The sequence below is a fragment of the Natator depressus genome, chromosome 3, assembly GCF_965152275.1.
Source record: "Natator depressus isolate rNatDep1 chromosome 3, rNatDep2.hap1, whole genome shotgun sequence".
Taxonomy (NCBI): domain Eukaryota; kingdom Metazoa; phylum Chordata; order Testudines; family Cheloniidae; genus Natator; species Natator depressus.
The window spans coordinates 43622121-43648684 of NC_134236.1; the positions used below are offsets into that span (position 1 = coordinate 43622121).

The window sequence follows — 26564 nt, forward strand, 5'->3', positions numbered from 1 at the left end:
TATCTGCTTATTTTAGTACCAAAACGTCATTCATTACTATTAACAGCAGCTCTTACTTTTAATGATTCCTTAAGATGGCATGTGTGCAGGGGCTGGTTCACTATTTGTGTTACAACAATTTTATGTGTTAGTGTAACTCCTTGGAAATCACTAGTGTTAAAATAACATAAAACTGGAGCAAGGCAGTCTTGAATCAGGATCAGTTTCTTTCTTGAAGTATATTTAGGACTTCCCTGCAGTAGAAAGCTTGCACTGGGGTAACTAAAATCCATCAAGTTACACTGTGGCAAATCCCTAATATGGATACATATAAATGAGTTTAAATTATGAATAAACAATTTATCTTAATAGGATTACTGTGTTGACTTAAATTGATTTAAGTGCAATTTAAACCAGTTTATGTGAGTCGACTTTAAGGTCCGTACCATTATATCTAGATTACTGTAGATGTAATGTAGATGGGGCCTTACACTCTTTTCCCATGCAAAAATCACAAAATTCATATAACTTGTCTGCCAGTTAAACTCAGTTTCTTGCCATCTCTGTATTCCCTTCATTTTATTCTCAGCAGTCTCCCTTCTCTACTATTTGCATCTTTCATCTCCCTTGATTTGCTGATCAGTTGCTGTTTTTCTTCTTGAAGCCACCTCTCTAGAACTCCAGATGCTCATCGCAAGAGGTTTCACTGTGAGTGCCATGTCCAGCACACCCTTAGCGTACACGTGTAGCGCACTCCAGGAAACAAGCACCAAGAAGGAGGCTTGAGCCACACCTTGAGAGAAAAGCTACACAAGTTTTAATAATGTTGGAAAAATATAGTTGTTTCCTCATTCATTTTTCAAGTTACTATCAGTCTGATATTGCTTCCAAAGTTAGGATGGAAACCAAAATCAATCACAGTACTCTAATATTATTACAGCTGGATTACAGTTCCTTAAGTACGAGTCAGGAACAAATACTGCACTGTATCAAGTCTTGAAATAAGATTCTGTTTTATGCTCTTTGCTAGGCACACAGACTGAAAGGAAAAATCTTATATTGCTGTTATAGCTTTCTATATCCCATATATACCATATTTCACCTTTGTGTTAATGAACACTATACTGAGTTTTCACTCTTCAGCTGACAAGGTTTTTAGGTTTTGTTTTGTTTGGTTTGTTTGTTTGTTTGTTTTTTAAACTCTACTGCAAACAAATTATCTGCCCTCTAGTGGACAGAAAATACAAGATGTTTCACCAGCTTATATCCATAAGACTAAAAATTACAGTATTGTGACATTTACAATGTCAGTGTTTCACTGTATCAAGTCTAACAAAAATCAGCAGGTATTTCCATGCCATTCTACACAATTTCAACTTATGTGAAAAAGAATAAACTGTGAGAAATCAGTATGTTATGCTCAGTCTTTATTTTTATTTCTTTATTTTTAATAAATATATTTGTGCATGGTGCCGCGGGGGGGGGGGGATTGTTTTGGGTATTGTTGTTTTTTTGATTGTTTACATTATTCTTTTAATACAAGCTGGCTTTAAAGTTCCTGGACACATATACATGTACAACCGTCACTCCATAAAGATTGTGACTTTCCAATTGGGGAGTTAACAGGAAGGCTTTAAACTACCTTTACCAATCCTAGGTCCTTAAAGCAGCCTAGTTATGCCCGCACCATAGCTTTCTTTACCACTACTCAGCCTGGGAATTATAGAAAATCACTACGCTATTTCAATAAAAAGAACGAGGAGTACTTGTGGCACCTTAGAGACTAACAAATTTATTTGAGCATAAGCTTTCATGGGCTAAAACCCACTTAATCGGATGCATGCAGTGGAAAATACAGTAGGGAGATATATATACACACACAGAGAACATGAAAATATGGGTGTTGCCATACCAGCTATAACTATAAGTTGGATAGAAAGCTGGCTAGATCATCGGGCTCAATGGGTAGTGATCAATGGCTCCATGTCTAGTTGGCAGCCGGTATCAAGCGGAGTGCCCCAAGGGTCGGTCCTGGGGCTGGTTTTGTTCAACATCTTCATTAATGATCTGGAGGATGGCGTGGATTGCACCCTCAGCAAGTTTGCAGATGACACTAAACTGGGAGGAGAGGTAGATACGCTGGAGGGTAGGGATAGGATACAGAGGGACCGAGACAAATTGGAGGATTGGGCCAAAAGAAATCTGATGAGGTTCAACAAGGACAAGTGCAGAGTCCTGCACTTAGGACGGAAGAACCCAATGCACAGCTACAGACTAGGGACCGAATGGCTAGGCAGCAGTTCTGCAGAAAAGGACCGAGGGGTTACAGTGGACGAGAAGCTGGATATGAGACAACAGTGTGCTCTTGTTGCCAAGAAGGCCAATGACATTTTGGGCTGTATAAGTAGGGGCATTGCCAGCAGATCGAGGGACGTGATCATTCCCCTCTATTCGACATTGGTGAGGCCTCATCTGGAGTACTGTGTCCAGTTTGGGGCCCCACACTACAAGAACGATGTAAAAAAATTGGAAAGCGTCCAGTGGAGGGCAACAAATGAGATTAGGGAACTGGAACACATGACTTATGAGGAGAGGCTGAGGGAACTGGGATTGTTTAGTCTGTGGAAGAGAAGAATGAGGGGGGATTTGATAGCTGTTTTCTACTACCTGAAAGGGGGTTCCAAAGAGGATGGATCTAGACTGTTCGCAGTAGTACCAAATGACAGAACAAGGAGTAATGGTCTCAAGTTGCAGTGGGGGAGGTTTAGGTTGGATATTAGGAAAACCTTTTTCACTAGTAGGGTGGTGAAGCACTGGAATGGGTTACCTAGGGAGGTGGTGGAACCTCCTTTCTTTGAGGTTTTTAAGGTCAGGCTTGACAAAGCCCTGGCTGGGATAATTTAGTTGGGGATTGGTCCTGCTTTGAGCAGGGGGTTGGACTAGATGACCTCCTGAGGTCCCTTCCAACCCTGATATTCTATAACAAGAGTAATCAATTAAGGTGAGCTATTATCAGCAGGAGGAACACACCACACAACAAAAACACTAACCCAGGAACCTATCCTTGCAACAAAGCCTGATGCCAACTCTGTCCACATATTTATTCAAGTGACACCATCATAGGACCTAATCGCATTAGTCACGCCATCAGGGGCTCATTCACCTGCAAATGTATCAATGTGATATATGCCATCATGTGCCTGCAATGCCCCTCTGCCATGTACATTGGCCAAACTGGACAGTCTCAAGGCAAAAGAATAAATGGACACAAATCTGACATCAGGAATCATAACATTCAAAAACTGGTAGGAGAACACTTCAACCTCTCTGGCCACTCAGTAAGGGATTTAAAGGTGGCAATTTTGCAACAGAAAAGCTTCAAAAACAGATTCCAATGAGAAACTGCTGAACATGAATTAATATGCAAACTAGATACCATTAAGCTGGGTTTGAATAGAGACTGGGAGTGGCTGGGTCATTACACATATTGAATCTATTTCCCCATGTTAAGTATCCTCACACCTTCTTGTCAACTGTCTAAATGGGCCATCTTGATTATCACTACAAAAGTTTTTTTCTCCTGCTGATAATAGCTCATCTTAATTAATTAGCCTCTTACGCCACCTTTTCATGTTCTCTGTATATATGTGTGTGTATATATATATATATATATATATATATATATATATATATATATATATATATATATATATATATATATATATGTCTTCTTACTATATGTTCCATTCTATGCATCCGATGAAGTGGGCTGTAGCCCACGGAAGCTTATGCTCTAATAAATTTGTTAGTCTCTAAGGTGCCACAAGTACTCCTGTACCTTTTGTAGTGATAATCAGGATGGCCCATTTCCAACAGTTGACAAGAAGGTGTGAGTAACAGTAGGGGGAAAAATAAGCATGGGGAAATAGTTTTACTTTGTGTAATCCTGTTTCATTACTACCCAAGGACTCTGTCTTCTGGGACTCCCCGAATGGCAGGACTCTACTGGCTTATAGAGCAGCCTTCCACTGATGGAGTGGTACAAAGCTGCCCCATTGTGCTGGGGCACCAGGGCAATAATTCACAATGATTTACCAAGGTGGTAATAAAGTAGGAAAAATCTCTGTACTGCATGCCCAACACACAATACAAACGTCATTACAAAGCACATACAATGAAAAAGAAAACAAAAATATTACATTTTGATGATTTTTTCCTCCCTTAAGGTCACAAAATAAAACATTTGGTACATTATTAAGTTTGACCAAAAATGTAGACTAATTACCAAAAGCAGTACTATTTTGACGAAATTATCAATTGCAGACTTGCCTATAGCAGTAATTTATAAATAAACAAAATAGGTAAGTAAATAAATAAATACATAAGAACATCCTCTGTCCCCAAGCCGACTTAACATTTAGTGGTTAAGAACCCCTCAGTTAGGAAACTAGCATAGCGACCTTTATAGCCAATATTTTGCAAACTGCACCCAAGTTAAAGGAAAATATTCTTGACAACTCCTGCGAAAATCAGATTGAAACCAAACATAAAATGTGTTACTTTTCTGGTTATGATTATGTGAACCTTTATAAAAGAGGATCTGTAGAATTTATGGTGCATTTTTGTTGCTAAAAACAGGTCTGTGCAGATTAATGTTTATTTTTCCCATAACACAAATGAAGATTTATTTTTATTGTATGTTTTAAACATCAACTATTATATATGTACATATTTTGGAAGAGTCATCTTTTTGGACCAAGGATTCTCATTTTCTATGTTTGTACAGTACCAAGCACAATACAGCTCTGACCTAGCTGGCAGCTAGGTGCTACTACAATATAAATGGTAAATAAATAAAATAACAATAATAGTAATAGTCACTGCTTTATAAAAACATTTCAAGCAGAATTTTACACTTTGCTAAACTTTTATTTGATATGGAAAATAAGGACCTGATCTTGGAATAATTTCAGTACATGACTACCTTTGCTGCCATGAGGAGTCTCATTTAACTAGTAAAACTCATAACATGGACTACTCATGGGTGAAATTATTTGAATGCTGAAGTATCTGCAGGATTGAGCCCTAATTTAGTTCGATCACAGCTATGAACACTTGAAGAAGCAGCACTTCTAAGAAAAAGTGCTGTTTGTGGTACATGTGTTTTCATCAATCTCACGGGCGGAAGTGAAACAGAAAAGATTCCCCTTGTTGATCCAATAGGATTATCTTGGGTTCCAATCCTGAGAACACTTATGTATGTACTTTAACTCTGTGAGCAGGCCTGTTAACTCCCTTAAAAATAAGGACTCTAGGATAGGTTATCCCTTATGTGTGTGCTAACAATAGGAACCTCATTATATACTAGTATGCATGTTGTAAAAAGAATATACTATGTATTGGTGAAAGGTTGCAATGGTGAATCAGTTGCAGATAAACATCCTGATCTTATTTTGCAGAAATATATCACTTTACAGTTATGGAGTAGATTAATATTTCTATCAGCATTTTACAGATTGGAGAACTTAGGTTCAAGGTAATTAGAAGAATAATTTCACACAACAGCACAGTAAATCAGTGTCAGCACCAGGTTTATAATCCAGGTAACATGATTGCCCATCTTACTCCTAATACTCTAAACTCCAGAAGAATTGTTTACCCTGTCTATCGCTCTCCTCCTCTTTACTGAAAGGGGTTTCACCATTATCCATAATCAACCAAAGAATGAGAAAAAATATTGAAACATTTTGAAAATTGCTCCAATTTCTTGAAAGATTTGTGAGCTGACAAAGGCAAATTTTGTCTCAAAACTCTTCCATGACTAACAGTTTGTTCAACTCTTGTACTGGATCCGTTGCTGCAGTAACCATCTGTCATAACTACATGCTTTCTATTTCATTTTCAACACAATTCAGATGGCAAAAATAAAATAAAATACATTTTCTGAAGTTTGAGCTTTGGGTTAACAGCTATTCCTGCCAAGCCAATAATAGGAAATTAAGCAGAAATACTATTGTTTCAAGATGATATGTTGCCCTACAGCTATTCAAAAGCAATTTTAACTGAATTATCTCTGAAACAGAGTAGGGAGAATAGAAACACTTAATTCTCTGGGAAGACTGGAAACATGGCATATTCAAAGAATATATTAAATTCCCAAAGAATCACTTTGTCTGTGTGATATAGTGTTTTCATTCTTATATCAGCAGCATCTGTCTAGCCAACTCAGTGATGTGTAAAATGCAGAATATATAATTTATGCATGTGGTCTGTGCAACAAAATTGCTGCATCATGCATGAATTCTTATCAAAAGTTTATGCAAAAAAGGATATCCTGTACAATGGAAAGTATTGTAAAACTTACCCTTCAGTGTCATTTAAATTAACCTATGTTTCCAAAATGATATATATGACTTTAATGTGACTAACAAGGACTGCAGTAAGCGATGCTTTAGGAAAGAATTTGAGCTGGTTGGCACATAGAACTAAACCAGAAGATTCCCTGATTGCCCTTCACCCTGGACCCAGTTGTAAATCAAGGCAAGAGAGTAGAAAGAGATTGCTTTCTCGCAATGACAGCTGTCAAAGATTACATGGGAAATGAGTTCTGGCACTCTCAATTTAGCTTGTTGAGAAAGGCAGAATAATGGTTAAGTCTGCCCTGAAGATTCTGGAACCTCACTCTGAGTAGCTTCAAACCCATGAGGACAAAGAAGTGAAAAGACTGCGTCAGAGTCCTTTAGGCAGTTTTCTGCTAAAAAGTTGAAAGCTCATTAAAAAGTACATCATTCCTAGTATTTCATTTCCTGTTCTTTTTTTTATTTTTCCTAGACAGGAATATATGGTTAAACTTAAAAAAAAAAGATATCTGCATTTAAAAAAAAACATGTTTTGTTTGAAAAACACTGCAATGTTATCAATCACCAACAGAATTCTAATTTTAAACACACATTTGAGTTGTCACTCGTGATGAATCAAGGCAGAGATTTCACTCTCTGAGTGCAAAGCAAATTCTAGGAGACACTGCCTTAGTAGTAGTAGGCATCCTTTAGTCTCGAGAGACCATGAATGTGCGCCCCTGAAAGGTAAATAATTTACTCAGTTGATTTTATGGCAACTGCGAACGTGGCTGAAGAGACCCACTCGAGAAAGACAATCTCTGCCACATCTGTTACATTTAAAGGTGATGTTTTGACCCTTTGGGCTCTGCCTTCTGCAAGCTCCTTTCTCCTCTGCCAAGATGGATTGCTTCCTCTCATATCTCCGGAGACATTTGTTAAGCTCTTGTTTCCAAAGGCTGCAGCCTTGAGTGTGATCTTCCCATTTGTCCACCTCCATGTCCATTTCTTTGAGGTCTCGCTTGCAGACATCCTTGAAATGAAATTTTGGGTGTCCTTTGGGTCTTTTTCCAGATGCCAATTCACCCTAGAGGATGTCCTTTGGGATGAGCCCATCATTCATTTGGCACATATGCCCAAGCCAGCGGAGGCATCTCTGTTTGAGGAGCGTTTGCATGCTGGGTATGCTGGCCCATTTGAGCACCTCAGTGTTGGTGACTCTGTCCCTCCGGAAGACTCCAAAGATTTGACGAAAGCAATGCATATGAAAGCTGTTGAGCCTCTTTTCCTGATGAGAGTAGAAGAGTCTCGTTCCCATACAAAAGTGTGCTGATAACACATGCAAGATACACACAGATCTTTGTGTGTTTGTTGTTTTGCCAGACCCTGTTGTTCAGTCTAGACATTGCTGTGGTGGCTTTTCCAATGCAGATGTTGAGTTCTGTTTCAAGTGAAAGGGCAGTAGAATAGATTTTCCTCATTTTATGACCTCAGATGGTATGTGGTCTTTTCCAGGGGCCTTTCCATTGGGGAGGCCATCTATGGCAAGGCGAAGCTCCTTGACGGTCAGTTCATTATCGAGTTGGGTCATAACAGGCAGGCTTTTGATGGCATAGATGGCTGTTTCCGTAACAATATTTTCATGAGTCAGGTCAGGCTATGCCTGCTACCGATATTTTAGTATCTTTCTGGAAACTCCTGCAGCAGATTGGGTACTAGATGTACTGGTTCTTCCTCTCCTCTGGATTTTACTGGTGATGCCGAGAAGGGGGTCCTGAAGCATGGGCAACTCAGGGCCTCCATATCATCTGCCACAACTTGCACCCTGGAGAAATACTCCAGCTTCGCCTCGAGCATTGACACAACCTGGGAGGTAGCAGTCACTGGTTCTAAGCTCTTACCCATTGGCGTTGAGTTGACAACTGGATTATCTGAGGACTTTCACCAGATTAACGATGCTCATTAAACTGCCATGATTAATGACAAGCTGAAATGACAAAATGTGGCTATCACATCCCCCCAAGAAACATGGCTAGCACTGAGCGGATCTCTCAGAGAAAAAGAATACACATTTTTTCTGGCAGGGGAAAAGAGCAGAAGAAACACAAGAGCATGGAGTGTGATTTGCCATCAAGAACTCACTTCTGGGGATGCTTATGCCACCTATAAATGGATCAGAGAGAATTTTGGTACTACGGTTGTTCACATCTGACGGCCCAGTCAATCTTGTGAGTGTGTATGCCCCAACACTCTCCTTGTCTTCTGACATCAAGAACCAGTTCTATAATCAGTTGAACACCACCATCAGCAAGATTCTGAAACACGAATATGTTTTCCGGCTAAGGGACTTTAATGCAAGGATGGGAGCTTATCATGAAGCCTGGACCAACTGTCTGTGTCAACACGGAACTGGTAAGATGAATGGAAATGGTCAGAGACTGCTAGAATTTTGTTCTAACAAACTCATTCTTCTAGACAAAGTCGCAACACAAAAAGTGTCTTGGAAACATCCCAGATCTGGCCACTGGCACCACCTAGATCTTATCAAATGGTGTGCCAACCTTAACATCCTCCTCATAACTCACAGTTATCAGAGTGCTGATTGTGACGCAGACCACTCTCTAATGTGCAGGAAAGTCAGACTTAAACCAAAGACAAGACACAGATCGAAAGTAAAAGGATGTCCTTGTATTGACCTCAGTGCCATAGCAAACCAAGAAAAGTCAAGAACATACTACAACAAGCCCTTGACACAAGTAATTGTGCCACAAACACCTCGCTGAACTGGGAGCAACTGAAGAACACAGTCTACGATGCAGATCTGTCAGTCTTTGAGAAGAAGGAAAACAAGACTAATGACTGGTTTGACGCATATTCCAGTGTGTTGACACCAGTTATAAGGGCCAAACGCACAGCCCAAACCAACTACAAGAGAGACCCAAATGAAAAAACCTTACAAGCACTGAGAGGAGTGGCAAGAACCAAGGTACAAGAAACTTCTCGATGCTGCGCCAGTGACTATTGGCTGCACTTATGTGAAAGCATCCATGTAGCAGCTGATGCAGGCAACATCAGAAACATGCATGATGGGATCCAGAAAACCTTGGTTCCAACTTCAAAGAAGACACCCCATTGGAATCAACAACAGGGGAAACAATCAAAGACCGCACCAACCAGATGGTAGAACCCTACTCTCAGCTTTACTCTCATGAAAATATTGAGACACTGCCTAAGAAAACACTATATAATGATGCCAGAGTAAGGTATGTTGGCAGAGTTCATTGTAAAGTCACAAAATGGTAAATGCCCAATGAACTGAAACAAACAAGGAAAGGTTAACACATTACCTGGTTTTATCTATGTCTTAAATAGATGTGAGTTTTTCCTTTAGTATTAATGAAAAACTGATTTTATATTTTTCCCCCTTCTTTCAAATGAAAACCACAGGGAACTAATTTTATTCTTGAAACATGACTGACTTCAATTGAACAAAAATCTGAGACTGGTGAACCATACAAATTACTCATCTATTTAATAAGGTAATAATGTTTGTCCAATATCCATTATATATTAGTTAATATCTATTAGTTAAGATCTAAGGCCCTGGTCCTGCACTTAGTGCTTGTCTATCTAAACTGAGTAAATCTGCACTATTGTAATTACACTGATGTAGTTATACTAGTGCAAACCTCTAATGTAGACACACTGCATAGATGTAAAATGTGACTTACAAATATGTAGCTTAAATTACCTCAGTAACTTAGCTGTAGCTATACTGTTGTAAAATAGCCCCATATAGACAAGGTCTTACACACATTCTCGACTGTACTCACTCACATAAACAACCCCACTAAAGTAAATGGGAATACTTATGTGAATACAAGCATGTGGATATATTTTTGAAGGATCAGCGCCTAAAACTATTTTTTTGTTTTTAAAAATTCACAATACTGTGGTGTATATTATTGTTAGAGCTCTGCCAAATATTCACTTGAATTATTAACAAAATGCAGTGTTTCCTGAATAGTGTCATGTCAACGGAAATTTCCACCATATTAAAAGAAATTTGGGGTGGGGCTAGCAGGTGACAGGGATGCATGTGAAAATGTTTCTATGAGGTGTATCATGGTACATTTTTGAATTCTAACTAAGAGAATTGAAAGGGGCGATTACAACAGTTCATACTGAAAAGTGAACTATAAGGCTGGATGGAGGTTACTAGTGGTGTTCTTCAGGAATCGGTCTTGGGACCAATCTTATTTAACATTTTCTTAATGACCTTGGTACAAAAAGTGGGAGTATGCTAATAAAATTTCTGGATGACACAAAGTTGGGAGGTATTGCCAACACAGATGACGACCGGAATATCATATGAGAAGATCTGGACAACCTTGAAAACTAGAATAGTATAAATGGGATGACATTTAGTAGTGCAGAGGGGAAGGTCATGCACTTAGGGACTAACAACAAGAATTTTTTGGTACAAGCTGGGGACATGTCAGTTGGAAGCAACAGAGAAAGAGAAAGACCTGGATGATCAAAGGATGACGATAAGCCACCAGTATGATGCAGCTGTGAAAAAGGCTAATGCAATACTAGGAGGCATCAGGTGATATATTTCCAGTAGAGACAGGGAAGTGCTAGTACCATCATACAAAGCACTGATAAGACCTCAACTGGATTACTGTGTGCAATTCTTGTGTCCCACATTTAAGAAACATGAACTCAAACTGGAACAGGTGCAGAGAAGGGCTGCTAGGATGATCAGAGGAATGGAAAACCTACCTCATGAGAGAAGACTCAAAGAGCTTGGCTTGTGTAGCCTAACCAAACAAGGCCTGAGGGGACATAGGATTGCTCTCTAGAAATACATTAGGGAGAGAGAAGAGTTATTTAAATTACGTGCCAATGTTGACACAAGAACAAATGGATATAAACTGGCCATCAGTAAGTTTAGGCTCGAAATTAGACAGAGGTTTCTAACCATCAGAGGAGTGAAGTTCTGGAACAAACTTCCAATGGGAGCAGTGGGGGCAAAAAACCTAACTGGCTTCAAGACTGAACTTAATATGTTTATGGAGAGGGAATGGTGTTATATAATTGCCTACAATGGCATGTAGCTGATCTGTGACTGCTAGTAGAAAATATCCCCAATGGCTGGTGATGGGACACTAAATGGTTGCAACAGAGAATTCTTTCCCAGGTGTCTGGCTGGTGGGTCTTGCCCAAATCTAAAGGTCCAATTGACCACTGTATTCCTTCCTGGGAAAGGAATTTTTTCCGAGGTCAGATTTGCAGAGACCCTGGTTGTTTTCAGCCTTCATCTGCAGCATAAGTCACTTCCAGGTCTAACCTAGACAGAGTAAATAGTGGATTCTCTGCAACATTAAGTCTTCAAATCATGTGTTGAGGAATTCAGTAACTCAGCCACAGGTTATGGGTCTATTACTGGAATGGGTGGGCGAGGTTCTGTGATCTGAAATGTGCAAGAGATTACACTAGTTGGTCATGATGGTCCCTTCTGGCCTTAAAGTCTATGAGTATGTGTGTTCATACCGGTATAGCTGTACCCATATAATTAAATCAATATAACTGATAACACTTTCCCCAACTATAAGGCCTTAGTCTGTAGCATCCTTTTTTAAACCTGTTTTCTCAGTCCTGTATGAAAGGAAGGAGGACAATATGCTCTCAAAGTATGAGACAGTTGGGAGCAAGTCTGCCAGCTACCAAAGAATTTGTAGATGTCCACAGAAACATAATGTGATTTAAGCTTTTGTTTATATTCTACTCTAAGTTATTAATTCTGCTCTTTCTCCAGTGCATATTGTATAAAACAAAATTGTATCTATTATACAAATGTATGTGAGATGACCATCGGGCTGTTATGAGTGAATTTCACTCCAGTCAGGAGATATTTTTACAGGCATTATAAGTAACTGCTTACTGTGAATAAATGCATGTTGGACATTTGTTTTTGTTTTAAAAAAAAGCATGTCCATCACATTGGTACCTAAGGTACTTCTAGCTCGAGGTTTCAACCACTAACTCACACCACCTAAGACTATTCAAAGGGCTTTTTAGACCACATGCTATTGAGGTGACAAACAACCAAATAAGGACTTCAGGATAAATATTTATTTAGGCACATGAAATAATAACTCAATATAACAAGAACTGCAATTGACTATAACAAGATTTTTTTCCAAAATTTCACACCAACACTACCATCACTTTGGCTCCTCCCATGAAAGCAATGGTAGAAGCATTAGTCTAGAAAGACACAGATGTTTTAAACATCACGCTGTGTACATGCTATCTAAGAAAGTTAGAAGACACAGGATGAAATGTGGGCCACACTGACATCAATAGCAAAATTCCTATTCAGTTCAATGGGGCCAGGATTTCATCTACTATGTTTAAAACACTGGCAGCTACCAGAAGCCCCTGCATATACCAGTGCTCTCACCATTTCTACCACCAGTAGAGCTGGTGGTACCAATGTTAGGAAAGACTAATGTAGAAACAGCCTAGTAGTCCTCAGGTCATATTTGGATATAAAATGTCAAGTAATTAGATGCTTTTATGTAAACAGATTCTAGATATAATGGGCTAAAACAGGAGTTACACAGTATGATTTTTGTTTGTTAAGTAAATGGGTTCTTCCTTTAGTGAAAAGGCCTGCTAGGAACTTTTTAGTGTCATTGCAACAGAAATACTCTGAATTGTCTAGCTGTATTTACAAATGTTTACTGAGCATGATGAATAATCCTGTTGCAAATTGAAATAAAATAACTTTTATTCTACAATAGCAAAGGCATTGCTGTCTATTTTGTAGCAATGGCATGCACAATTACAGTGAGTGAAGCCAAAAGTTCATTACTGATGCAAGTGAACTAGACTGAGATCTGGAAGAATGGTTTATGTAAAATCTCTGTTGAATTAAAGGGTACAGGTCTGCTAGCATCATGAATCTTTTTGTACTAGGATACTCTAGAGACTGGAAGGTTTGTCTTCCCTATTCACAATTTCACTAAAAAATTCATATTTTACTGTAGCTAATGGTCCTTCTCCATTACTCAAATAGGAGACTTGTAGGGCAAAGGTATGTGTTATATGAAGAGGTGTTCAGTTGGAGGCACTGTTCCCTCTGAATAAATTCTGAATCAATGTAACTGCATGAAAGGTGTTTTATATAGTATGGAATCTAGATGGAATGGATTTATACAAGTACTCTAGTAAAAATATTTTCAATTTAATTTGTACAAATTTTGGTTGAAAATATTTTGAATAAAATGTGAAACAATCCTTGGAAATTCCAACAAAATAAAAATTAAAAATGCAGAAATTTTTAAAAAATGAATATAATTCTTTGGCATGATTTTGTTCCAAGTATATTTAGGTGCAGTGTGTAAAGTGACAATTACAGGGGTCCATTCAAAACACAAAATATATGGTTCCACTACTTGTGCTAAAAGAGGTCATTTTGGGTTTTTTGTATTTTATATGGTATAATGGAGGAGATTCAGTATCAAATTGTGAAAAATGAGATCTTTTAGTCTACCTTTCTCTCTTCTTTTTCCCTCCATAAGTGGCATAATCCAGGCAGGTATTATATTTCATGATTTCTGCCCAAAAGAACTTGAAACTGTTTTCACCTAAGATTGGACCCCGCAATCCAAATTATTAAAAAAAAATAAACAAATAAAATTACTACAATAATTATGCTAAAATAAGCATAAGGTCAGATAGAAAACTCACCAAAAAGAAGCACATACAGAGGTAAAACTCATAGCCTTATTGGACCAAATACTGCTCTCAGTTACACCCATAATCACCCAGTGAAGCTGGGGAGGTGGCAGTGAAGTAACTAAGAGCAAAGGTGCTGGCTAGTATACTCAGTTATATTGCTATAATTATACAGGTGTATTTTTACCAGTATAAACACACACAGACAGGAGTCTTGCTGGAGCACAGCAGGGTTACACAAAGCGGTGGGGCTCAGACATGCTGTATGTCTCTCTTGCTGCTTCTTTTAGCAGGTGTCAAATGCTCTGCGGTCATTGTGGTTCCATATACTTGATGCAAAGGGCAGCATACAACATGCTTTGGTGTTTCATTTCTTTCCTTGCAAATTCATAGAGACATAGATGTTAAGGCCACAACACTTGTATTTAAATTAATATAAGTGATCTCATTGGCTTCAACAGGACAACCCACATGTGAGAAGCTAAGCATGTACGTTAGTGTTTGCAGGATTGGGGCCCTAGTTATTGTTGTACAGTGGATAAAACTGTTTTCCAAATGAAAATGCATAATACATACCAGTGAGATAAACACAGCAGAAAAATAAATACGTTTCAATGAATAAAAAATTATTCCCCTTGGAAGAACAAACACTACAAGAAATAAAAGGAAATAGTAATATTGCAGTAAAAAATGATTCCCAGGAGGATGCCAGAAAGCTCCTTATTCTAGATTATGAAATAATGACTCTGCAGGAGATAATCAGTTCTGTTGTATATAGAAACAAATAGATACACCACTTATGTTCATCAGAGCATAGTTTTGAGTTACAGAAGCATTGAAAGTACTTAATTCCCACTCTCAACGATTCTGACTTAAAAAGTTACGTTTGATCCCTCTAAATTATAAGTTTCTAAATAATAACTTCAGAATATTTCTCAGGATGTAGTTTTAATAACTGGGGAGCAGATCTATGAATACTAATATATTACCACAATATCAAATATTACTTATAGAAAACTAAAATAATAAAGAAGCAGAGTACAATTATGAAATAATACCAGTTCTCAAGTCAAAAGTTTTCCTGATTTTATTATTATAAAATACAATGTAATTGAAATGCTGTCTTTTACAGCCCCAACAAATAGATCATAGCTTTATACAGCAGATATCTGGAACAGAACTCATGGTTTTAAACTACTTTAGCAGCATTACACCCAAAATCAATACAACAATAATCTTAAACCAAATCTGCATCAAACATTTCCTTTCTGTTCAAGCGAAGTACTTTCTGATGCATGACTCATGACAAAATAGTGGTTATTACATTTTAGGGAACACATCTAACTAAAATCAAAGGATTCTTTAGACCAACAGAAATGGCCAACAACATTTCATTAAACTCTTTTTAAAGCGTGGTCTACTCTGTAAAGAGATTTTTTAAATGGCTACATGTTGCTATGTTGACTGTGTCTCGGTTTCTGTATCTAATATGTTCAGTTTGCCAAGAAAACTCAGCCTAGGCTCTGAAAATCAAGCTTGGTTACTTTCTTCTTAAACATCACCACCTTTAGAAATGATTCTGCAGGCAAAGTCTGCGGCATCTGTGCAATATCAGTGCCTTTAATGAAATGTATGTAGTCAAGGATACTGCTGATGATGGACAAGAAGTAATAAAATCTAATTAACTCTCTCAGCTGAGCAGACACACCAGTGCAAAAAAAATACATTAAAAATAGTAAGACCCCTCTTTTACAAAAACACTTAAATTCATGCTTTAATCTATCTTTATTCTGCACAGCACTTATATGGGTTTTCAACTTTAAGCAAATTCTTAAGTCCCATTGATTTCAATGAGATTTAAACACTTACTTAAGCGTTATCCTCAGTCATGATTCTTTCTTATGTCGTGGCCTCAAAGCTTATTTTTTTCACCAAAGTAAATATTGGGTATGTTTTTCTGTAGGCGAAGGTAGCAGCAACTCCAGTAGTTATGTTTTCTTAACACTTTCCAGTATATGCAACTATTTTAATTGTTTATAACTCTGCAAAATTTTAGCTGTTTTGGCTGTAATTCTATGCTTGCTCTATCAGGCTAATTAATATTATTATGTGACAATTTCAGCATAAATAGTTCTGCCATTTCCAAAATTAAGTTAGGGAACACAAGTATGTTTGCCACAGTTGAAAAAAATCCAACTCTTTTAGTATTGTCATGCTTTGAAACGTAGACATTAAATTTGGCAGGGCAGTAGCTCTGGATTAAGGGAGATGCCTTTTGCTCTCCCTGTGAAAATTCATCCTGACTTGGCCAAATTATAAGCCTCCAAAAAATCAAAAAACTCATAAGAGTTTAGCAGCTGGCTGCTCAAATCTCTGAACATTCCAGTCCACTGAGCATACTCGCAGCCCCATGGAGTTCCCTACATATATTTGGATGGTACATAGAAAAAAAAAAACTTCAGGATACTCTTTGGCCCATTGTCTGTTTTTGATACAGGTATGAAGTCGAGTGAGAACAAGGGGAAATACAATGAAAGCCCACTCTTACACATAAAGTCAGCATAAAGTCCAGACAGAAATGCAGCACTTGCACCCTCGGAATGAATGGGATGCTTTATCAAATTGGGATCCCAAAGAGGGTAGATGTTGGCAGGAGTTGCGGCCATAATTACCATAATTACCAACGCTTATGGATACCTTTGTGCAAGATTTCAAACCATATAAACTAATACAAAAACTATAACTAATATAGCTACCCCCATGTGGATTCAGCTCCAGTCATGTAACACATTTAAAAAGGAAAAGAACAATAGACATGAACCATGACTGAGATAATGTCAGATCAACCTAACATTAGAATTTTCTGACTTATGTATTTGATTTCTATGCTTTCTTATCCTCAAAGTCCATTTCTCATTAATGTCAGTTTCTTGAATTTAACTTCAATGTGTTTGCCTGTTTGTTTATTTTTTTTTTTAAATCTGAGCAATTCAGCTTATGGAAATTGCAAGGGGCGGAATAACTGAAAACCATAGAGTCTATACTGGTAGCAATCAAGCCATATAAACTAGCATTGCACTTATTATATGCATAAAATCTTTCTTAAAATTGCTATTTGACAAATAAAATATTATTTAGAAGGTCCTTCTTTCTCTCAGTGTGAGAAGTGGGAAAATATTTCTTAGTGTGTTAATTACAATTTAATGATTCATTGCAATACATAAAAAAGTAAAAACCACTTGATCCTAAATAGGAATCTCTTTGCTAATTGCTATTGCTCAGTCCCAATAATTATGTTGTCGTGCTAGTTAACTCACTTCAATATATTTTGAGAGTAGTGACTGGGGGAATTGCTACCCCTCTATAGAGAGCTAAGAGTCTAATTCCTCACACACTGAGCTTGAAATTGCTTCTGCCAGCTCTGGAATAATATGATGATCTAATCACCACAGTTAATTATCATTCTTAGCAACATCATTGCAATAAATATATGATTTCAATATACCTACAGGTGGAGATAATAAAACCAGCAATAACTGCACTTGACTTTATCACAGACTTGTATTCCCCTTTTTAGTCTCCCCCAAACTTTTCTGCTCAGACACAAGGTAAAAAGAAATCAGTGTGTGCCATGAGTTTCAACACTATAAAGACGTGGATTTCTGGGAAGGAACAAACAGCATTCACATTTAGTTCATGCTTAAATAACCACAACAATTACTTTTTCTCAGTCCAAAAATATTCAGGTAAAACATACTAGATGGCATCGGTAAGTAATTTATCTACTTTAGTGTTGACCTACCATTCAGCAACTGGCCCATCTAGACTCCGGATTGGAGGCTTCTATCATTGCTAATGCTGATGGGGACAGAGGATGGAAAAAGACCACCCCCCCACCTTCAGAACTTTGCCCTTAGATTCACACCAATGGGGAGAGAACCAAAAACTTTCAAAGGAATAGTCAAAGAAACACTCATGCTGTCTGCATTCGAGTGTAATTTGCGGTCACTTACTATTATTCAATTATTCTTGCCTGTGTTATTTCTCAGCAGGACTACAGCAACAAGATTTACCTGGGTATGAAGCCTTCAGCACTTGGGAAATTCCAGCTGGTACAGAACATGGCAGCACATCTCCTTATCAACACAAGATACCATGAGCACGTCAAATGTATTCCCTGCTCTCTACGCTGGCTTTCCACAGAATTTTGAATAATGGTCTCAGTACTTATCTCAAGGGTGCTCCGTGGCCTGGGTTCCGGATATCTAAATGATTGACTAAAACTCCAGGAAGAAAACAGTAGTCAACAACTTTGCTCCTCTGGCTCATTGGACCTCTCTACAATAAGGGCCAATTTCATCTGTGTGGGAAAGAGAGCTTTCTTGGGGGCCGTCCCAAGACTGTGGAATGAATTCTCCTAGGAACTAAGGATCATAACAAATCTCAGCACCTTCTGCTCTAAGTGCAAAGCACATGTCTTTGACCTTGTCTTCTCTAACAAACACACACGCACACACACACACACACACACAGAGGCAAGGTCAAAGAAATGTATCTTGCATTTAGAGCAGAAGGTGGTGAGGTTTGCAATGATTCTTAGATCATGGGAAAATTCATTCCACAGTTTTGGGACAGCCCCCGAGTTGGAGGAGCCTTTCAAATACTACTAGAGCATGGATAAGTCTTAGGGAAATAATATAGTATATTTTCATTTGGATGCATGAAGATTTATCTGTAGACCTATTAACTTTAATAAGAGTAATGTACTCTTTTCCTTACAAAAAACATTAGAGTAGCGCACCTAAAATCATCTAGGTTGTTTACGATGGTTTATTACCATGAATACAAAATTTAAGGCTAGATTCTCTGGTCCACCAAGTTCACTTTGCACCACCTACGCATTGCTAAGAACACTTTATATTGCTATAAGCAGTCATATTGCCTCAGGAGAATTCTCTCCATTTAGGACCTTAGATCAGTGGCATAACGGAGCCTTAATGACAAGTGGGGCTGGATGCCTGAGAATCAGGAAGCCACCATTGCTTCCTTGACTGCCTCCCTTCTTCAGTGTGCCAAAGCAGAGCTCAGGTGCAGAGGAGTTTCAAGCCCTAAAAGTTCAGGTTTAGAACTTGATCCAAAGTCTTATGAATTCAGTGGAAAGGATCCCATTTGGAGTATGTCTTTAGACAGGAAATGCTGAATGGAAATATTTCTTACCTCGGCAGGTAGGTAAAAGGCTGCTCCACTGTCCATTGCTCCGGCACTGTGCTCGAGAGGCACCTTGAAGTAAATACCCAGTGCCGCAGGTAAAGTTTACAACATCATTCAAATTGAACTCGCTTCCATTAGTTACTCCATGAGCTGGGTTCCCAGGATGTCCACATGTGATTGCTGTTAAAATAAAACAAACAGACTAACATCTAATTGAAATGTGCAGTTCTATGGTATTACTTGCATTTTAACCACTTATTTATTAATTTGCAATGTAGTCATCTTTTCTATTTATGTAATGCTAAAATATAAATTGAAGAAAATATAAGATACATTTGTGGAGACTTTTCTATTTCTTTACAAAAAATGTTGAAAAAAATTCAGAAAATGTCCAGTATCTATATTTTAACTACTGCACAATAAAATACATATAAGTATACATGAGCATACTTAGATATATAGCATACTTTAGACAGATCTGAGATCTTTTCAACTAGATCATTTAAAACAAAGTCACTCTTTCTCTTCTATTATTCAGAATTCTGTAGGGCCAGAAACCTGTACTCCAATCAACTCAGATTTTATTTAACACTTCAGAAACACACACCTCTTGAATAGCAGGATTTTAAATAATGTTGATTTAAGGGAGGAGTCAGAACCCAGAACTAACCTTAGTAATATAAAAAATCCCTACAAAATATGTGTAGTTAGCTTAAAATATCAAACTTTGATTTTATCTACTTGAAAGTTTTGGATCTATTCTGCTGAAATATTATTTCAAATAGATTTTTAATGTAAGTAATTATTTATTATTAATAAAAAATAAAATAATAATAATAATTATTATTAAAGTTGTTATTAATTAATTTGGTTTGTGTCCTCTCATAAGGAATTCTATCCTGCAGAGACTTATGCGTGTGCTTAACTTTCACTAAGTGCCCAGTTCCATTGACGAAATGTGTTGCCATGTTCATACAGGATGTCACTGTTAAAAACAATAGTTTAGAATTGCACTGCACTACATTGTATCTAATTGTAAATCTTATGGTCAATGAAACTACTCATCCAGTCAAAGTTATGCATGTTTCAAGATGCTGGCCCTACATTCTAAGTCCTTTGGGACATGGGTTGTGACTTGCTCTGATTTGTATAGCATGAAACACACTACCCGTGGCTAATAAATATTAAAGAAATGAATATGTAGAAGGTCTATTCATAAAGTGCTTTAATTCAGAGAGCAAAGTCTGAATTGAGCCAGTAAGATATACAGGGGCTTTTTGCTCTGCTCTTTATGCTACTTGGGGAATTCCTGGAAATTCTGTTAGAAGTAGCACAAAGGGGAAGGAACCAGAGGCCAGGATCCATCTCTCTCTCTCTCCCTCTCTCTCCATAAAGATAGTTAGATAGATAGATAGATCATAAGGAAAAACAGTTAAATAAAGTTCAGAAGTGCTCTATAATAAACTGGAATGACATATGGGATCAGATCAGTGATCCATTTAGATCTAGTACCTTGTGTCTAAGAGCAGACAGTATCAAGAAACCCAGTAGTAGACCACAAAAAGAAAAGGCGTACTTGTGGCACCTTAGAGACTAACAAATTTTTTTGAGCATAAGCTTTCGTGAGCTTCAGCTCACTTCATTGGATTCATGCAGTGGAAAATACAGTGGGGAGATTTATATACACAGAGAACATGAAACAATGGGTGTTACCATACACACTGTAATGAGAGTGATCAGGTAAGGTGAGCTATTACCAGCAGGAGAGCGGGGGGAAAAAACCTTTTGTAGTGATAATCAAGGTGCGCCATTTCCAGCAGTTGACAAGAACGTCTGAGGAACAGTGTGTGTGTGTGGGGGGGGGAGCGGGAATAGTTTTACTTTGTGTAATGACCCATCCACTCCCAGTCTTTATTCAAGCCTAAAGTTAATTGTATCCAGTTTGCAAATTAATTCCAATTCAGCAGTCTCTCCTTGGAGTCTGTTTTTGAAGTTTTTTTGTTGAAGAATTGCCACTTTTAGGTCTGTAATTGAGTGACCAAAGAGATTGAAGTGTTTGCCGACTGGTTTTTGAATGATATAATTCTTGACGTCTGATTTGTGTCCATTGATTCTTTTATGTAGAGACTGTCCAGTTTGGCCAATGTACATGGCAGAGGGGCATTGCTGGCACATGATGGCATATACCACATTGGTAGATGTGCAGGTGAATGAGCCTCTGATAGTGTGGCTGATGTGATTAGGCCCTATGATGGTGTCCCCTGAATAGATATGTGGACACAGTTGGCTACGGGCTTTGTTACAAGGATAGGTTCCTGGGTTAGTGGTTCTGTTGTGTGGTGTGTGGTTGCCAGTGAGTATTTGCTTCAGCTTGGAGGGCTGTCTGTAAGCAAGGACTGGCCTGTCTCCCAAGATCTGTGAGAGTGATGGGTTGTCCTTCAGGATAGACTGCAGATCCTTGAATATGCGTTGGAGAGGTTTTAGTTGGGGGCTGAAGGTGACGGCTATTGGCGTTCTGTTATTTTCTTTGTTGGGCTTGTCCTGTAGTAGGTAACTTCTGGGTACTCTTCTGGCTCTGTCAATCTGTTTCTTCACTTCAGCAGATAGGTATTGTAGTCGTAAGAATGCTTGATAGAGATCTTGTAGGTGTTTGTCTCTGTCTGAGAGGTTGGAGCAAATGCGGTTGCATCGTAGAGCTTGGCTGTAGACAATGGATCGTGTGGTGTGGTCTGGATGAAAGCTGGAGGCATGTAGATAGGAATAGCGGTCTGTAGGTTTCCGGTATAGGGTGGTGTTTATGTGACCATCGCTTATTAGCACGGTAGTGTCCAGGAAGTGGATCTCTTGTGTGGACTGGGCCAGGCTGAGGTTGATGGTGGGATGGAAATTGTTGAAATCATGGTGGAATTCCTCAAGGGCTTCTTTTCCATGGGTCCAGATAATGAAGATGTCATCAACGTAGCGCAAGTAGAGTAGGGGCATTAGGGGATGAGAGCTGAGGAAGCATTGTTCTAACTCAGCCATAAAAATGTTGGCATACTGTGGGGCCATGCGGGTACCCATAGCAGTGCCGCTGGTTTGAAGGTATATATTGTCCCTAAATGTGAAATAGTTATGGGTGAGGACAAAGTCACAAAGTTCAGCCACCAGGTTTGCCATGACATTATCGGGGATACTGTTCCTGACGGCTTGTAGTCCATCTTTGTGTGGAATGTTGGTGTAGAGGGCTTCTACATCCATAGTGGCCAGGATGGTGTTTTCAGGAAGATCACCGATGGACTGTAGTTTCCTCAGGAAGTCAGTGGTGTCTTGAAGATAGCTGGGAGTGCTGGTAGCGTAGGGCCTGAGGAGGGAGTCTACATAGCCAGACAATCCTGCTGTCAGGGTGCCAATGCCTGAGATGATGGGGCATCCAGGATTTCCAGGTTTATGGATCTTGGGTAGCAGATAGAATACCCCTGGTCGGAGTTCTAGGGGTGTGTCTGTGCGGATTTGTTCCTGTGCTTTTTCAGGGAGTTTCTTGAGCAGATGGTGTAGTTTTTTTTTTGGTAACCCTCAGTGGGATCAGAGGGTAATGGCTTGTAGAAAGTGGTGTTGGAGAGCTGCCTAGCAGCCTCTTGTTCATAGTCCGACCTATTCATGATGACGACAGCACCTCCTTTGTCAGCCTTTCTTGATTATGATGTCAGAATTGTTTCTGAGGCTGTGGATGGCATTGTGTTCTGCATGGCTGAGGTTATGGGGCAAGCAATGCTGCTTTTCCACAATTTCAGCCCGTGCACGTCGGTGGAAGCACTCTCTGTAGAAGTCCAGTTTGTTGTTTCAACCTTCAGGAGGAGTCCACCCAGAATCCTTCTTTTTGTAGTCTTGGTAGGAAGGTCTCTGTGAGTAGCATGTTGTTCAGAGGTGTGTTGAAAATATTGCTTGAGTCGGAGATGTCGAAAATTGGATTCTAGGTCACCACAGAACTGTATCATGTTCGTGGGGGTGGAGGGACAGAAGGAGAGGTCCCGAGATAGGACAGATTCTTCTGCTAAGAGTATAGTTGGATAGATTAACAATATTGCTGGGTGGGTTAAGGGAATCGCTGTTGTGGCCCCTTGTGGCATGTAGTAGTTTAGATAGTTTAGTGTCCTTTTTCTTTTGTAGAGAAGCAAAGTGTGCGTTGTAAATGGCTTGTCTAGTTTTTGTAAAGTCCAGTCACAAGGAAGTTTGTGTGGAAGGTTGTTTTTTTATGAGAGTATCCAGTTTTGAGAGCTCATTCTTAATCTTTCCCTGTTTTCTGTAGAGGATGTTGGTCAGGTGGTTCCGCAGTTTCTTTGAGAGCGTGTGGCACAAGCTGTCAGCATAGTCTGTGTGGTATGTAGATTGTAATGGATTGTAGTAGACCAGTAGTAGTAGACCAGTTATGAGAGGAAATATCCCTTACATATTTTTATTCTAATGTAACTTGTGTAACTATTATTTACACAAATGTTCACTGTTTTTAAAATCTTTCTAACGATTTCATCCTCAATATCTTACAGTAATGAGTTTCAAATATAAATCATGTGTTGCATAAGTAAGTATTTCCTTTAATGTGTTATTAATTTGTTCCAAAGCTCATACAGGATACAACTACTAGGGACTATATTTTTAGAGTACACTTATAACTGTTGTACTCTTATTTTATGGACAGGCACCAGCTTATTTCTGTGACAAAATGGAAAAAAATAAAAAATGAAAAAAGAAAGAAGTTAAAAGCAGAAAGCAATGGAGATGTATATTTACGTCTCTTTGACATTGTGTCAGTAATAATGATTGTTGTATTAATTTAAATGCCTTTTGTTGCACTTTTTTATTTCATTGCATTTTTCTTGAAAAAATAAATAAAGACAAATTAAAATTTGTTTCCTTTTATTTTTACTAGGTGACTAACTGCCCAAGACCATTTTCACCAATCAGGAACAATTTCTTGGACATCAATGCGAGTGTCCTTCTATAAAGGATTAAAGACCAGATCCTTGACTAGTGTAAATCAGCCTTACCAAAATCAACAGAACCATAGTGATTTATGCTACCTGAGGATCTGGCCCTAAAAATCTAACTACGTAACTATCACACATCCACAAAATCAGTGCTATGCCTTAAGCTTTGGAACAATTTCTAGGAGGAACCCCTTCAGTGTGCGAGACTCCCAAAGGATCTTCATCTTCCTCCAGGGTAAGGGAGGGTAAGCCCCGCAGCCTCACTGCCTCCTTGACTGAACCTCAGGGTGTCATCACTCCTGGTTCACATGGTGAGCTCTGCTCAGTGATTCCAACTGAGATAGACTCCCGGGAGAGACCTGTATACTCTTCAGTGATTAATGCACCTCAACAAGTATTCACGGTGACACTCAAACAGCATTATCAAAACAGTAGGATTTATTAGTCAACTGGAACACAACACAGGAAGTCCTTAGGTTAGCATAGAGAAATGAAGGTTAAAGCTAGGGTTGCCAACTTTCTACTTGCACAAAACCAAACACCCTTACCCCAGCCCTGCCCCCGCTCACTCCATCCCCCCTCCCTCTGTCACCCACTCTCCCCACCCTCACTCACTTGCTCATTTTCACTGGACTGGGGTAAGGGATTGGGGTGTGGGATGGGGTGAGGGCTCCGGCTGGGGCTGCGGACTCCGGGGTAGGGCCAGAAATGAGTTCAGAGTGTGGAAGGGGGCTCCGAGCTGAGGCAGCATGTTGGATGCAGGAGGGGATGAGGGCTCTGGCTGGGGGTATGGGCTCTGGTGTGGGTCCAGGGATAAGGGGTTTGGAGTGAAGGAGAGGGCTCCAGGCTGTGGGGTGGAGCCAAGAGGTTAGGAGTATGGGAGGGGGATCTGGGCCGAGGCAGGGGGTTGGGGCATGGGACGGGCTCTGGGCTGGGGATGCAGGTTCCAGGGTGGGGCCAGAAATAAGGGGCTCAGGGTGCGGGGGGGGAGGGTCTGGGGTGGGGGTTGGGGTGAAGGGTGGGTCAGGGCTCTGGCTGAAGGTGTGGGCTCTGGTATGGGGACGGGGATAGGGGATTTGAGCCATGTGGCGCCATGGCAGCCAGGAAGCCTACCTTACCCCTCTGCGCCGCTGACTGGACTTTTAATGGCCCGGTCAGCGGTGCTGACTGGAGCTGCCAGGGTCCATTTTTGCCTGGGCGTTCCGGTCGAAAACCGGACACCTGGTAACCTTAGTTAAAGCATATACCATTCTGGTTAGCCCACAGTCCAATCAAGCTGTAGTGAACCCTATTGTTCAAGCTCTGTGCCTCTCTCAGTCTGACCTCCTTAGTCAGTTCCCAGATGAGAGCCCAGAGTCCTTCCAGTAGCCATGTCTTATGCCCACCACCTCACATTTTCCTAGTCCTTTGTTCTCAAACTGGGGTCTTTCCTCATCTTCCGTGCTAAGAGATGGGGAAATACATCTCCCTCTCGGTCATTGGTTGCTAGATGTCAATGTCCTGGTGATCGGATTTTCCATTGTCTTAGTTTCTCCAGTGATATGAGGTCAGCCTCAGCCAGTCCCTTTCAATTACTCCTTCGGGCTCAGACAGCCAGGTGACATTCATACCTATGTCTCTTAGCCTACCTTGAGAGCACAGAGTCCTTCCCTTCCCTTCCCCTGAGGTAGATGCCATGTATAATATAGGGGAAACTGAGACCCCCATATGATTCATAAAAATATTACAGAAAATTACCACTTTGTCACAGTAACATCTAGCTATTATACAGGAAGTGTTGTATGCTAGGTCAATTGCTTCTATCTTTTAAAACTACTAAAGATTATCAAGGTTTTAAAGTTTCAATAAACAAGCCAATTTCCAACACCTCGGGAACCATAGAACATGATAGCTACTTAATAATATTATATTTTAAGGGTGATGTTTCCTGAGACCATCTACACTTGGAATTCAGTAAACTGTCAAAACAGATGATATACAATAGGCTCTTGCAACATAAAATTGAAGTCTCCTATACAAATTCTGAAAGTGAAGGTCATTTGTGTTTAGATTATTGTCTTTTTCAACAGATGCATATTTCCAGTCACTCTGCTCCTGTTTACACCCCTCATTACTCTTGACAGATGCTGCTTTTTGTGATGTCTTTCAGAAACTAAAGGTCTCAAACACTGAGTATAACCCTAGCACATCACCATTAGTGTTTTTGTACATGACTGACCTATTGACAGATCAACACTACAATTCTTGGGCTTGCATAAGAATGACAAGTGCTGGAAAAGACAAAGCGGGTAATTTTGGCATTATAGTATTTTTCAATCCC

At 39.3% G+C, this 26564-nt stretch overlaps 1 protein-coding gene across 1 annotated transcript in view; it reads right to left on the reverse strand.

The window, feature by feature from the left end:
* The window catches only part of CSMD1 (CUB and Sushi multiple domains 1), a 1960312-nt gene that overhangs the window by 73074 nt on the left and 1860674 nt on the right, over nt 1–26564 (reverse strand). The window contains exon 54 of the mRNA XM_074947791.1: nt 19284–19457. Within this exon, the coding sequence (XP_074803892.1) occupies nt 19284–19457 (174 nt within the window). The remainder of the gene's footprint in view (nt 1–19283; nt 19458–26564) is intronic.